At 38.7% G+C, this 13,813-nt stretch overlaps 1 protein-coding gene across 1 annotated transcript; it reads left to right on the top strand.

The window, feature by feature from the left end:
- Positions 1–2,292: 2,292 nt before the first annotated feature.
- Positions 2,293–3,758, top strand: LOC108481530 (ervatamin-B-like). The gene is made up of 2 exons (XM_017784649.2): positions 2,293–2,779; positions 2,992–3,758. The coding sequence occupies exons 1-2, from the start codon at positions 2,356–2,358 to the stop codon at positions 3,576–3,578; spliced, it is 1,011 nt and encodes a 336-aa protein (XP_017640138.1). The 5' UTR covers positions 2,293–2,355; the 3' UTR covers positions 3,579–3,758.
- The last annotated feature ends 10,055 nt before the right edge of the window (positions 3,759–13,813 follow it).

The raw sequence follows: 13,813 nt of genomic DNA, 5'->3' as shown, positions 1-13,813 counted from the left end.
TGTTCTTGGGGTTTGCTTTTTGTCACCAAATACTTCCCTTTCCAGTTAAAACTTGCATCATTATGCTTTCTCAAGGATCATAACCTATGGCTGGTCTTTCAAGGAATCTTTGATATGAATAGTTTCCCTTTGCGGGACCAAAAACAAATGCATGCATATAATTTTGTTAAGCTTTGCCATGTGAGGCTGAAGGTAGCTTAATGTGCATATGTTCAATCCATTGTCTTCTTCTCTAAAAAAAAATTAAGTAATATATTGTAGTACTTATTTTGTATTTCTAAATGTTATCAACTAATCCATCCCTTAACAATATATGAATATAAATGCCTTAGTTAACCCTGTTTAGAAAGGAAATTTAATGACTAACTTCCATCATTTCCATTCACTCCTACCTGATAGGAAATGAGGTAAACAATTGCTAAATACTACTGAAATGAAATGAAATCCTTTGAATGAATCTGTAAATTCTCTCTTACTATTCTGTACATTTAGACTGACTTTTATAGCAGAGAGGTTTAGTAACTGCTCTGCTTGATACCGTAACAGAATAACCATCTAACTAACAAACCAAATCCACTAGCATACATAAACTCTATCACTACCAAACCAATTAATACCATATATAAATTACCCGATAAATATGTTTCAGAATCTTTTGGTTTTTCATTTGTAATATTAAATATGAAGTTATATATATGATAGTGGAGCTCTCTTTGTAGGGTCCATTTAATTATACATTGTCGACAAAATTCTCTCTATTATTTTGGGGGTGAGAGCGACTCTTTTGTCTTGATCCTTTAGATAAACATTCCAAGTGATTGTGTTTTATAGTGGGATACGAGTGGCTTAGGTAAATAAACAAAACCCCTTGGCCTTTAGGTGTTTTTGAACAGTTTGACTAATTAAGACCTTGTTTTGGGGCCACACCCATATAATTACATGATCAGCTGCTTCAAACTATGCATTAATAATTTAATGCCTTTACAAATCATACATGTTTTTCACGTAATTTCTCAAAACATAAGTTAAAATTACCGTGTTGGTAACTATATAAAAGAAATTACCATACAGGGTAAAAGAAATTGTTATTTTAATTTATGGCAGTCAGCACCCAATTATTGATTAAAAGCTAAGTTAATCAACAAGTAAGTATATATTTATGGCAGAAATTGATTAATAGCTACAAGTTTTTATCGGCATGAAACTTGTGTTTGCCAAACAGTCTTGCAATTTGAGAATTTTGGTCACTTAGCAAAAAATCTGGAAGAATATGCCAACCACTTGTCTTATCTTTTCAGAAGAAGAAAAAAAGTGCATTTTAGAATAATTTTTAGACATATTTTGTACGTAACCATAAGACACAAGTAAGGGAATATTAACCCTAAAATCTTATTCCCAAGATAAGTTGGGATCTTCCGTTTTCTCATTGTATTTACCAAATCACTGAAATTAATAAAGGTTAACAAATGTTGTCTATCCTCATACTAATTTATATTATGAATATGAATATATAAATACATTAAAAAAGTATGATTTACTATATATATATATATATATATATATTTATCTTTTTTAAGGTTGATCATATGAAACAACCTAACAAAACCCCAGATTGGTGATGCAATCTCTCGTATCAAATATGATATGCCACCTGTGCTGGCATTTACCAAGCCTTCATCTTTCTCCTTAAGAAAACACTCTCTCAAACAAGTCTCGAGTAAAAAAAGGACAAACTTCAAAAGGACCAGACACATGAATCAATTGTCTATGGCTTAAGTTAGGATTAGGAAAGCCTGGTCAGACAAAAAGAATACTGCAAAACAAAAAAGCGACTTTTGACAACAAATTTCTAAAACCTTAAAACAGTATCAAGAGCACTAGCACAACAGAGGTTCAATGTAATAGAGCAAGTAAAGGAGAAGCTAAGCTGCTTTATGATATGGGAATACTGCAGTGCTCCTATTTCTTCCAATGGTGAAAACATGGATGATATATAATTGGAATTCTTGTACTGGTTCCGGAAGAAAACCAAAAAAAAAAAACTTGATTCGATTAGAAAGATTACAATTTTCTCTTTCATATTATAAAAGAACCAAAAAAAAATGTGAGCAGAGTTTTTATTTGTCAAATTTGGATTTTGCTAAAAAAAATACTTTTCTTTTTTTAAAAAAAATAGACTTGATTGGCATTTTAGTTGAATTTTCATAAGATGACTTAATTAAAAAATATTTATTTCAATAATTTTTTGTAGTATAAATATACGTTCATTGAGTGCTAGTTCTTCACAACTTAGCAATTAGCAAAGAAAAAAAACCCTTAAATTAGTGTAGAATCTCTGCTTGTATTGCAAAAAAAATGACGAGTTTAACCCATGTGTTTTTGTTTTTAATTCTTGGGACATTGGTATCTCTTGCCATGTCTCGAACAATTCTTGAAAGCACCATTGTTGACAAACATGAGCAATGGATGGTTGATTTCAGTCGAAAATATGAGAGCAAATTAGAGAAGGAGAAGCGTCTTAATATATTCAAAGACAACTTGGAATATATTGAGAGCTTCAACAATGGCGGAAATAGGAGCTTTAAGCTAGGTCTTAATGAATTTTCAGACATGACACAGGATGAATTCATTTCAACTCACACTGGTTACAAGATGCAGAACAATCCTACATTGTTCGAATCAACATCGTTTATGTATGAAAACTACTCAAGCGCTCCGAAAAACTTCGATTGGAGGGACCAAAATGCCGTTACTCATATTAAGAATCAAGGTGGATGTCGTAAGTATCGATAATATATATAAACCCTTAAAACTCTAGATTAAATTGGTGTTACAAAAATAATTTAATAATTTTATAACTGAGTTGACTTTCTGTTGATCCGTAATATTAATATTAATTAAAATTTTAAAATAATTAAATATATTGCTCCGGTAAGCTTTTATTTATTCACTAATACTTGGAAAAGGGTTATTTGTTGGTTTACTTTGCAGGATGTTGTTGGGCATTTTCAGCAGCGGCAGCCGTTGAAGGGTTAATCAAAATCAAAACTGGTAAATTAATCTCATTATCTGAGCAACAACTGTTGGATTGCAGCAGAAATGGAGGAAACCAAGGTTGCAATGGGGGATGGATGATGAATGCTTTCGACTACATTAGCAAAAACCAAGGAATAGCCTCTGAAGAAAGCTACTCATATAAACAAATACAAGAAACTTGCGACACACAGATAAACGAAGTTGCCACCATCAGTGGCTATCAAATGGTGCCTAAAAACGACGAAGAAGCATTGCTTAAGGCCGTTACGAATCAACCGGTCTCGGTTGCACTTGAAGGCAATGGACGAGACTTTCAGTTTTACAATGGTGGAGTGTTTACAGGAGATTGTGGAAATTCTCTCACCCATGCAGTCACCATTGTTGGATATGGGACAAGTGAAGAAGGTTTAAACTATTGGCTGATCAAGAATTCATGGGGACAAAGTTGGGGCGAAAATGGGTATATGAAGATTCAAAGGAATGTGGAAACGCAAGGTGGCTTATGTGGTATCGCCATGAAAGCGTCGTATCCAATTGCATAAGTTCCTATTACTACAATTAGTTGGCCGTGTCAAATGGTCTAAGATATATGTTGTACTTGTGTTTTTCTTCCTTCCATTTGGTGTTGATGTTTGTGGTTTGTTTGGAACTATGAGTCTTGCACTCTTGCCAAGCTTTTATCTATATAATGAATAAATGATTACTTATTAAAAAAAAAAAAAAGCTTCCAAAAAGTTTGATAGTTATGTATAGAAACAACTATTTGGCAATTCTATTTCTTTTATTAAAAAATATTTTAAAATTTTAAATTAAATGGTAATTTGAATTTGATGAGTATAGTTTTTAAATAAAAATAATTCATTATTCATATTTGTCAACAATAATTAAGATAAATTATATAATTAATCACTCAATTATTAGCATGTTTTTGTATGAAACTCACATTCATTGACAAATATCATATCAGCTTCAATCTTTTTACTATGAATATATCCACAACTCGTTCAAATCATCACATATTATTTCAATCCAATATTTGCCAACATTTGGAGCTAGAATCTCAACGTACATAGAGAGATATCGCTATTAAAACTTCATTTTAATTTTCATATATTTTTTAATTTCTATTAACACAATCCAAAATTTAATAGCAAAACTTTCATTTCATATTCATTAAAAATATTTGAATAAAATATCATCATAAAATGCGAAGTAAGCCAATTTTAAAAATTGACTTTAGAAAATTATGAAATATCTACATAAAATGCCAATGAAGTCAATTTTTTAATTGCAAATATCTAAATTAAATTCCAACCAACCTTTTTTTTAATGAATATTTTAGTTTTCTATTAGCAAAATCCAAAATTGACTGATAAAAATCTTACTAAATATTTTTTTTCTTCATTTGAACTGACCTGTTGTAAATACAACAAGAACAACATTCAAAAGTTCAAATTTACAGCATCCCATAATGTAACATTTTCAATAATTGAAAACCAACGTTTGACATCAAATCTAATGCTCATCACCAAGCTTTAAGCATGTCTCCATAATTTATACCTGCTATCACCAAAGTTGAGGCCATTTCATTTCCTTTCTTTTCTGCCATTGAAAATACAACACTACCTGCCTTCTCCATTTTCCTCTCAATATCTACAAATGTTGATTGTAGTGACAATGGTCTCATCGACTTGTCTGCACACCAGTTGAACACCACTTTAAAACTAATTTCTACAAAGATTGAGTCATTTATCTTCCATTCTAAAGATATAAATACTTCTAATGCTAAAAGCACCACTCAAACCTCTGCCAAATTAGCATCATTTGCTGCAATAGGACCTGAAAATAAAGCTTTTGCAACACCCTCCATATCTCTCAAAACACATCCACAACCTGTACTATCCTCATTTGCTATCCTACATACATTGAACTTTAAACATCCTTGCGGAGGATGGCGCTATATCAGTGAGGATGATCTGGATTTAATTGTGTCTATCTTGCACCTGTTTGGACAAATCCACCAAGAGCTCTCCTACATCAGTAAATCATCATATGTAGCACCCCAAACCCAGCCCAAACGTTATGGCCGAATCCGACATGCTACATTGAAGTTAAAAACCCATGTTCCCTTTTTAGTGTTTTAAAAGCCGACTTTTGTTAAGCTAACCAAGTGAATGGAAGCTGGGCACAGGTAGGTATCCGTAACAGAGGAGGTGAGCCATGAAGGCTGCTTAAGTAGCAAGCTCTTTGATTGGATCCAATCCTAGACATGCCCACAACTATTGCCACACTTGGATATATCGAGTAGGAATTTGTTTAAGTGAGTATCTTTGATAAATCGAATATTCGTGTCGTCGTGTTATTTTAAAAACAAGTATCGTTTTGAAATCACGCCCTAAGTCTAGCCCATTTGAATTATTACCCACCAGTTTAAAGTTATTAAAAATAGTATAATCCCAGAAAATCAAAGAAGAAAATAAAGTTAAAATGGCCTTATTACAACCCAAAAATTAAATAGTAAAGAAAAATAACTTAAGAAAACCAGTCTCTTTTTCAAACCCAGAAGCGTTCACCATGGCTACTCTGAATCCCCTCCGGCTCTAAGGCACCCACATCAAGGCCCACCTGCAAGGTTAAAGAAGGGGTGAGTTTAGAAACTTAGTGTGTAAGGAACCCATCCAAAGCCCAAGTCAGCTCAAGCCCATTGGGCCTAAGCCCATTCAGATAACAGTGGTACTGGGCCAGAGCCCTTTTCAGATTACAATAAACTGGGCCTTAGCCCCTTATTCAGATAACAGTATGGCCCACATGCCCATTTCAAAATACATGCAACATCAATAAACACATGCAAGCCCATTTGGGGAGACTACTCGACCTACCAACCGCTACACTCCACCCATACCAGCCCTACACTCCATGTGGGGAATAGCTCAACCCACCTAGCCCAACACTCCACAGTTGCAGTCTTGCTGCTCAGTTAACAGTAAGTTGAGGCAAAGCCTCCAGTACGTGGACAAGCCACTTTCAGTACTTCCTCTATCAATATCCCAATCCCATGCATCAAATAATAATAACATGGCATGCAGTAAATAACAACAGTGAAACATGCATTTAGGTCAATTTTACCCTAGGGGTATTTCGGTAATTTATCTCCTAGGGGTAAAGCTGTAAATTTTCCACTTTTAAAGGTATTTCAGTAATTTATCTATTTTAGGGTTTTCATGCATATTTCTACCTTTCACGTACTAACAGAGTCACTTACCAAGGGTTCTTACCGAATTGGGCCCGTTGGCCCATTATTCCAATTTTGGCCCATTAAGCCCAAAAATATCGAAGGCACAGAAATCATGCACTTTGCAATCTAAACATTGCAGTTTACCAAAACATTAATCGATTTACCTCACGAGCATTCGTACACTCGTAAATCTACAAAATACCAATTTTTGGCATTTCGGCTTTTCGGCTTTTGCCGATCTAGACTATGAAAGGGTGTCAGTTACACACCTGTTTTATGACGATTCGTTGATGAGATCCACGCACGAACTGCCTACAATTATATTACTACCACGTTAATCTAACTACCGAAACGAACCACATAATAACTCCTTACCTTATTTGGCCATAACACCTTAGGCACTAGCAATCCTACCTTTGCCGAAGTTTGCGACTAGACTTAGATTCCGTTGCTCCTCTTGTCCAAGCCCTTGATCAGCAGTCTCTAGATCACATTATTATTAAGACAAAATAGTTATCACAACCCCTTAGGGCTACAAGTCCAAATCGACAGCCTCCCTAACCTTTAGGGGTTTCGGCTTTTCTAAAATACGAAATAAAGACTAGACTGGAAAGACTTACCACCGGTTCCTTCGGTCAATGATTCCAATTAGTTTCTACCCAATTCTGATGCCGATCTAAGCCCTCAAATGATAACAAAAGTTGAGCCTTCAGTGATCTCACTATTCGGCCAAGTCCCTAAGAGAGTAGAGTTTTTCGGCTTTTTATGGGAACGGTGTATGGAAAGGTGAAATATGGGAGTTTTGCTGTGGTCCTTGTCGATAGAAACTTGGGGTTCAGAGGATTAGAGAATCGGTCAAAAAGATGGAGAAGATGAGAGAATTGGCTAGGAGAAATCGGCACAAAGAAAGTATAGTTTTTCGGGATTTCGGCTTTTGTGATATTCAGCTATAAGGCTTAGAAATAATAGTAAGGAAGTGGTGTAAGGGAGAGTGGTAGAAGGATTCAGCTATGGAGAAAAAAAGAGGAGAAGGTAGATGGAGAGAAAAAGAAAAGAAAGGAGGAGGAGAAAAGATGGTCAGAAAAACGGCACAGTTACCCCTAAATGCCGAATTTATACTTAGCATTTAACCTAGCCGAAATTTACCCCTTAAGCAAACCCTTGGCCGGCCAACTCTTGCTCCCCAAGAGTCCACCATTCGGCCAATACTGCTCTCCCTAATCAGCTCCTAAATCCTTTCCCTTATCCCCTCCTTAGTCAATCCATTGAGCAATTTAAACTCCTCCTGACAGTCTTTCACTTAGGTTCCATTACCTATCTTTTCTGCACATAAAAATTAATGTCACATTTGTCATCACAGGGAATCGAACCCGGTCTTCCCCCAACCACTTACACGCCACCTTTATAGCTCCCTAGTGGCATCACTTAGCCACTTTACTAGAGGCTCTTTTTGTGTTTTATTTTACCCAATTAATACTTTATAGCCCAGCTAACCAGAACCCCTTTTCTAATGGAAACAAAATTAATTAAAACTACCGGGTTTTAACCTAAGCTTGGGCCTTCTAGAGGCCCACTAACCTCATTAAATCTATGGCAAGCAGATAGAACACCAAAAATTTAAAATTTTCCAACATTCACAGAATTCCCGAAAATTGGGGCGTTACAACTCTACCCCCTTAAAGAAATTTCGGCCTCAAAATTTACCTGATCCAAATAGTTGAGGGTACTGTTGACGCATAGTCTCTTCTGATTCCCAAGTAGCTTCTTCCCTTCCATGATTACGCGATAATACTTTTACCAACGGAATCGACTTCCTTCTTAGAACTTTAACCTCTCGATCTAAAATTTGCATGGGTTCTTCCTCAAAGGTCAAATCAGTCCTTACCTCAATCTCCTCCACTAGCACAACATGTGAGGGATCTGATCGATATCGTCTTAACATAGACACATGAAAGACGTCATGGATTCTGTCTAACTCTGGTGGTAACTCAAACTGATACATTACTGGCCCTACCCGCTTAAGAACCCAATAAGGCCCTATAAACCGCGGACTCAATTTGCCTTTCTTGCCGAATCTCAAGACCTTCTTCCAAGGTGAAATCTTTAAGAAAACCATATCCCCAACAGCGAACTCTATCTCTTTGCGCTTTAAATCCGCATACGAATTCTGCCTATCAGATGCCTCCTTTAATCGATCTCTTATCAACTTAACCTTACTTTCGGTATCTGCCACCAACTCTGGTCCAAGCACTTGCCGTTCACCCAACTCTGTCCAACACGTAGGCATGCGACATCTCCGCCCATAAAGTGCCTCATATGGAGCCATCTGAATACTTGCTTGGTAGTTGTTATTGTATGCAAACTCCGCCAATTGCAAGTAGTCCTCCCAACACCCACGAAAATCAATGATACAACCCCTTAGCATATCCTCCAAAATCTGAATAACCCTCTCCGACTGTCCATCTGTCTGTGGGTGAAAAGCAGTACTGAAATCCAATCGTGTACCCAATGCCTCCTGCAACTTCTTCTAGAACTGAGATGTAAACCTAGGGTCTCGGTCGGAAATAATCGACACTGGCACTCCATGTAGTCACACTATCTCTGCCACATACAACCCAGCCAACTTTTGCAGGGAGTAATCAGTAGAACTAGTATGAAATGGGCAGATTTTGTTAACCTATCCACCACTACCCACACAGAATCTTTCTTGGTGGGTGTCAAAGGTAGCCCACTCACAAAGTCCATAGTGACTCTCTCCCACTTCCACAATGGAATTTTCACCGGTTGCAATAATCCAGAAGGAAATTGATGCTCAGCTTTCACTTGCTGGCATGTCAGACATTTCCCCACAAATTCAATTACTTCTCGTTTAAGCCCAGGCCACCAGTACAGTTCTCGCAAGTCGTGATACAACTTATTCCCTCCAGGATGCATGGCACAAAGTCCCCCATGAGCTTCCTTCAATATTGACTGTCTCAAGTCAGAGTCCTTCGTAACACAAATTCTTCCTCGAAAGCATAAAACTCCTTCAGTATTCAGTCTAAAAACCTTATTCTCACCCTTCTCAACTTGCTGAAACCAAAGAACTAACGAGTCATCCTTCAACTATTTTTCTTTAATCTGCTCAGTCCAAGTAGGCCTCACTTGCAATTCTGCTAATAGACTTCCATCGTCAAACAGACTCAAACGTGCAAACAAGGCTCTCAGATCAGAAACAACCCTTCGACTCAACGCATCAGCCACCACGTTAGCCTTACCTGGGTGGTACTCAATCGAATAGTTGTAATCCTTAAGCAACTCTACCCATCTTCGTTGCCTAAGGTTTAACTCCTTCTAAGTTAACAGATACTTTAGGCTCTTATGGTCCGTGTATATGATACATTTTTCTCCATATAAGTAATGTCTCCAGATTTTCAACGCGAAGATCACCGCTGCTAGCTCTAAGTCGTGCGTTGGGTAATTCGCTTCATGAGGCTTATGCTGTCGCGAAGCATAAACGACCACCTTACCCTCTTGCATCAATACACTTCCTAACCCTACACGCAACGCATCGCTGTACACAGTGAAGTCCTTCCCAGACTCCGGTTGAATCAACACTGGTGCTTCAGTCAATACCTTTTTCAAGTGGTCAAAAGCTTTTTGCTGATTCTCAGTCCAGACAAATGCTACCCCTTTCCTTACCAGTCACGTCAATGGTGCAACAATCAGAGAAAATCCTTCTACGAACCTTCGGTAATAGCCTGCCAAACCCAGAAAACTTCAAATTTTCGATACTGACTATGGTGGCTTCCATCCCAGAACTGCCTCAACTTTTCGAGGATCCACTCTAATTCCTTCAGCAGAAACCACATGACCTAGAAAAGCCACTTCTCGCAACCAAAATTCACACTTACTAAACTTTGTATATAGTTGCTTCTTTCTCAGCACTTGCAGCACAATACGTAGATGCTCCTCATGTTTCTCCTCGGTTTCTGACTATACCAGAATATCATAGATGAAAACTACCACGAATCGGTCCAAGTAAGGTTGGAACACTCGATTCATCAGATCCATGAAAGCTGTAGGTGCGTTTGTTAACCCAAACGGCATAACCAGGAACTCGTAATGCCATATCGAGTCCTGAACGCTGTCTTATGAATATCCACTTCCTTTACCCTTAACTGATGGTATCCAGATTGAAGATCAATCTTGGAAAATACTGAAGCTCCTCTAAGTTGGTCAAATAAATCATCAATCCTTGGCAGTGGGTATTTGTTCTTTATCGTCAGTTTGTTCAACTGGCGGTAATCGATGCACATGGCATTGTCCCGTCTTTTTTCTTCACAAACAGGACCGGTGCTCCCCATGGATACATACTAGGTCTAATGAAGCCTCTATCTAACAACTCTTGGATTTGAGCTTTTAGTTCCACTAACTCCTTCGATTCCATTCTATAAGGTGCAATGGATGCTGGAGCTGTTCCAGGCAACAAATCGATTCCAAACTCTACTTCTCGATTTGGAGGCAATCCAGGAAGCTCCTCTGGGAAAACATCTCAGAATTACCTAACAGTCCTGACGGTGTCCACCGTCAGATCCTCAGTTTCAACTTGATTTACAAAAGCCAAGTACGCCTCGCATCTCTTACGCATCAGTTTCTCAGCCCTTAAAGTTGATACCACATTGGACAAGTAATATCTTCGTTCCCCAATAATCATTACCTCCTCATCCTCAATAATCCTTAACACCATCCTCTTAGCTGCACAATTCAGCATTGCCCTATGCTTGGTCAGCCAATCCATCCCTAAGATCAAATCGAATTCTCCGAATGGTAACTCCATTAAGTCTCCACAGAAAATCCTACCTTGAGTCTCTAAAGGCACCTCCCTAAAAAGTTTCTCTACTTTAACTGAGTGACCTAACGGACTTATCACAGTTACCCCACACACAGTTTCCTTAAAGTGAACACCCAATGCCCCAGAGATATCACATGCAACATATGAATGAGTTGACCCCACATCTATCAGAGCAGTATAGGGTATGTCAGAGATAAAAACGTGCATTATGACATCAAAAGGCCACTTTCCTCGCAATGACGAGCAAAGATATACCAAAGTTGGCTGACGAGCCTCAGTGTTAACAGTACCCCTACCAGGTGCCCCACGTCCATGGCCATTGCCACCGCGACCTTGGCCACGACCTCTCGGCTGTGGCGGTCCACCTCGCGCTGGTTGGACAGGTTGCACAGCCCTTTGTTCAACCACATGAGCCTGAGCTGGCCTCCTAGGACAATCCCTGATCATATGTTCCTTTAATCTACAACAAAGACAAGCCCCAGAACGTTTTCAACATTCTCCCAGATGCATTCTACCACAATCTTCACAAGCTTGCGGTCTAACAGTGTTCACCGGAACCGCTCGAACTGGTTCTTCCATCCTAGCTCTCTTAATATTTTAGTTTGCAGTACCAGTTGGTCCAGCATTTCTCCTGAACCGGTTTCGATCCCTGTCACGGTTTCTTCGTTCGGCTTGCTTCACCTCTTCGGTTATCTTAGCCTTTTCTACCAGTGCAGCAAAATCACGCTCTCTCTGTGGAGCTATGAGCACCCTTAGCTCATCTCTGAGGCCATCCTCAAAGCGAACACTGCGCTCGTATTCGGTAGAGACAATCCCACTAGCATATCGGCTCAATTGTAGAAACTCTGCCTCATATTTAGCAACGGTCTTACCACCCTAGGTCAGGTTCAAAAATTCTTTCCTTCGCGCATCCACATAGCTAGCTCCGACATACTTCGCCTTGAAGGATTGCTTAAATAACTCCCAAGTTACCCTCTCAGCTGGGGTACCCTCTCTTACAGTGATCCACCACTGATACGCCTCGTCCCGTAGTAAGGATACTACTCCTTTTAACTTTTGCTCCACTAAGCAGTCCAAGTCATCCATAATCCGCTCCGTGGCTTCCAGCCAGTACTCAGCGACATTTGGGGCTACTCTAGATACACTCCTAAAAACTTCCGCTCCGTTGGCCCGGAGTTGTTCAGAAATGGACCCCCTATTCACGGGCTTGATATTAGCTCCGGCCACCCTTTCCAAAACTCTTAACATGGCCTGGGACAGAGCGTCATCCCCCGCGGCCTGATCATACGGCCCATTCTCATCCGCCGGTGGTGGTCGTGCTACTCCAGCGGGTATATGTTCTAAAGACGAAGATCCAACTTGAGTACTACCTCAGCCTCGACCACGGCCTCTTCCCCGAGTAGCTCTCGTACTCATATCGATTTATCTAATTATGAATTTTATGCAGTTAGTTTACTGTTTCCACTATTTATTACAGAATATCTTATGAATAGATAAGGTTTCAGAGTCGTTCTCGCGTAACCACAGTTTAGCTACTGTTTCAGTTTCCTAGGGCTTAGTTTACCCTACAGTCTCAGTTTGGTAGCCTTTACGCTACATTATCTATAGTACTATCTCTAAGGTTTAGTACTAACTACGGTACAGTTCAGTATATAAAACAGAATAGTATTTACAGCCTTGGTGCTGGGGATTCAGTGTGCCACCTTATCAGTTTTCAAATAAACTCAAAAGATTTAGGCTTTTTGAAATCCATTTTCCAAACATTTGTGAAAAAACAAATTCGGAGTTTATCTCCTTTAAACAGAAAATTTATTTTCAAAAGTCAGGTTTTTCCAAAAATACCCTTTTTGGCATAAAGTTTTGAAAACCCTTTTTTAGACTCGCTCCACAACTGAGTTGTTGCAACCTGGCTCTGATACCACTAAATGTAGCACCCCAAACCTGGCCCAGACGTTATGGCCGAATCCGACATAACACATTGAAGTTAAAAACCCATGTTCCCTTTTTAGTGTTTTAAAAGCCGACTTTTGTTAAGCTAACCAAGTGAATGGAAGCTGGGCACCAGATAGGTATCCGTAACAGAGGAGGTAAGCCATGAAGGCTGCTTAAGTCCCAAGCTCTTCGATTGGATCCAATCCTAGACATGCCCACAACCATTGCCACACTTGGATATATCGAGTAGGAATTTGTTTAAGTGAGTATCTTTGATAAATCGAATATTCGTGTCGTCGTGTTATTTTAAAAACAAGTATCGTTTTGAAATCGCCCCCTAAGTCTAGCCAATTTGAATTATTACACACCAGTTTAAAGTTATTAAAAATAATATAATCCTAGAAAATCAAAGAAGAAAATAAAGTTAAAATGGCCTTATTACAACCCAAAAATTAAATAGTAAAGAAAAATAACTTAAGAAAACCAGTCACTTTTTCAAACCCAGAAGAGTTCACCATGGCCACTCTGAATCCCCTCCTGCTCCAAGGCACCCACATCAAGGCCCACCTATAAGGTTAAAGAAGGGGTGAGTTTGGAAACTCAGTGTGTAGGGAACCCATCCAAAGCCCAAGTCAGCTCAAGCCCATTGGGCCTAAGCCCATTCAGATAACAGTGGTACTGGGCTAGAGCCCTTTTCAGATTACAATAAACTGGGCCTTAGCCCCTTATTCAGATAACAGTATGGCCCATAGGCCCATTTAAAAATACATGCAACA

The sequence above is a fragment of the Gossypium arboreum genome, chromosome 5, assembly GCF_025698485.1.
Source record: "Gossypium arboreum isolate Shixiya-1 chromosome 5, ASM2569848v2, whole genome shotgun sequence".
Lineage (NCBI taxonomy): Eukaryota > Viridiplantae > Streptophyta > Magnoliopsida > Malvales > Malvaceae > Gossypium > Gossypium arboreum.
The sequence above is the reverse complement of the archived record's forward strand: the minus strand, read 5'-3'. Positions and strand labels throughout refer to the sequence as shown.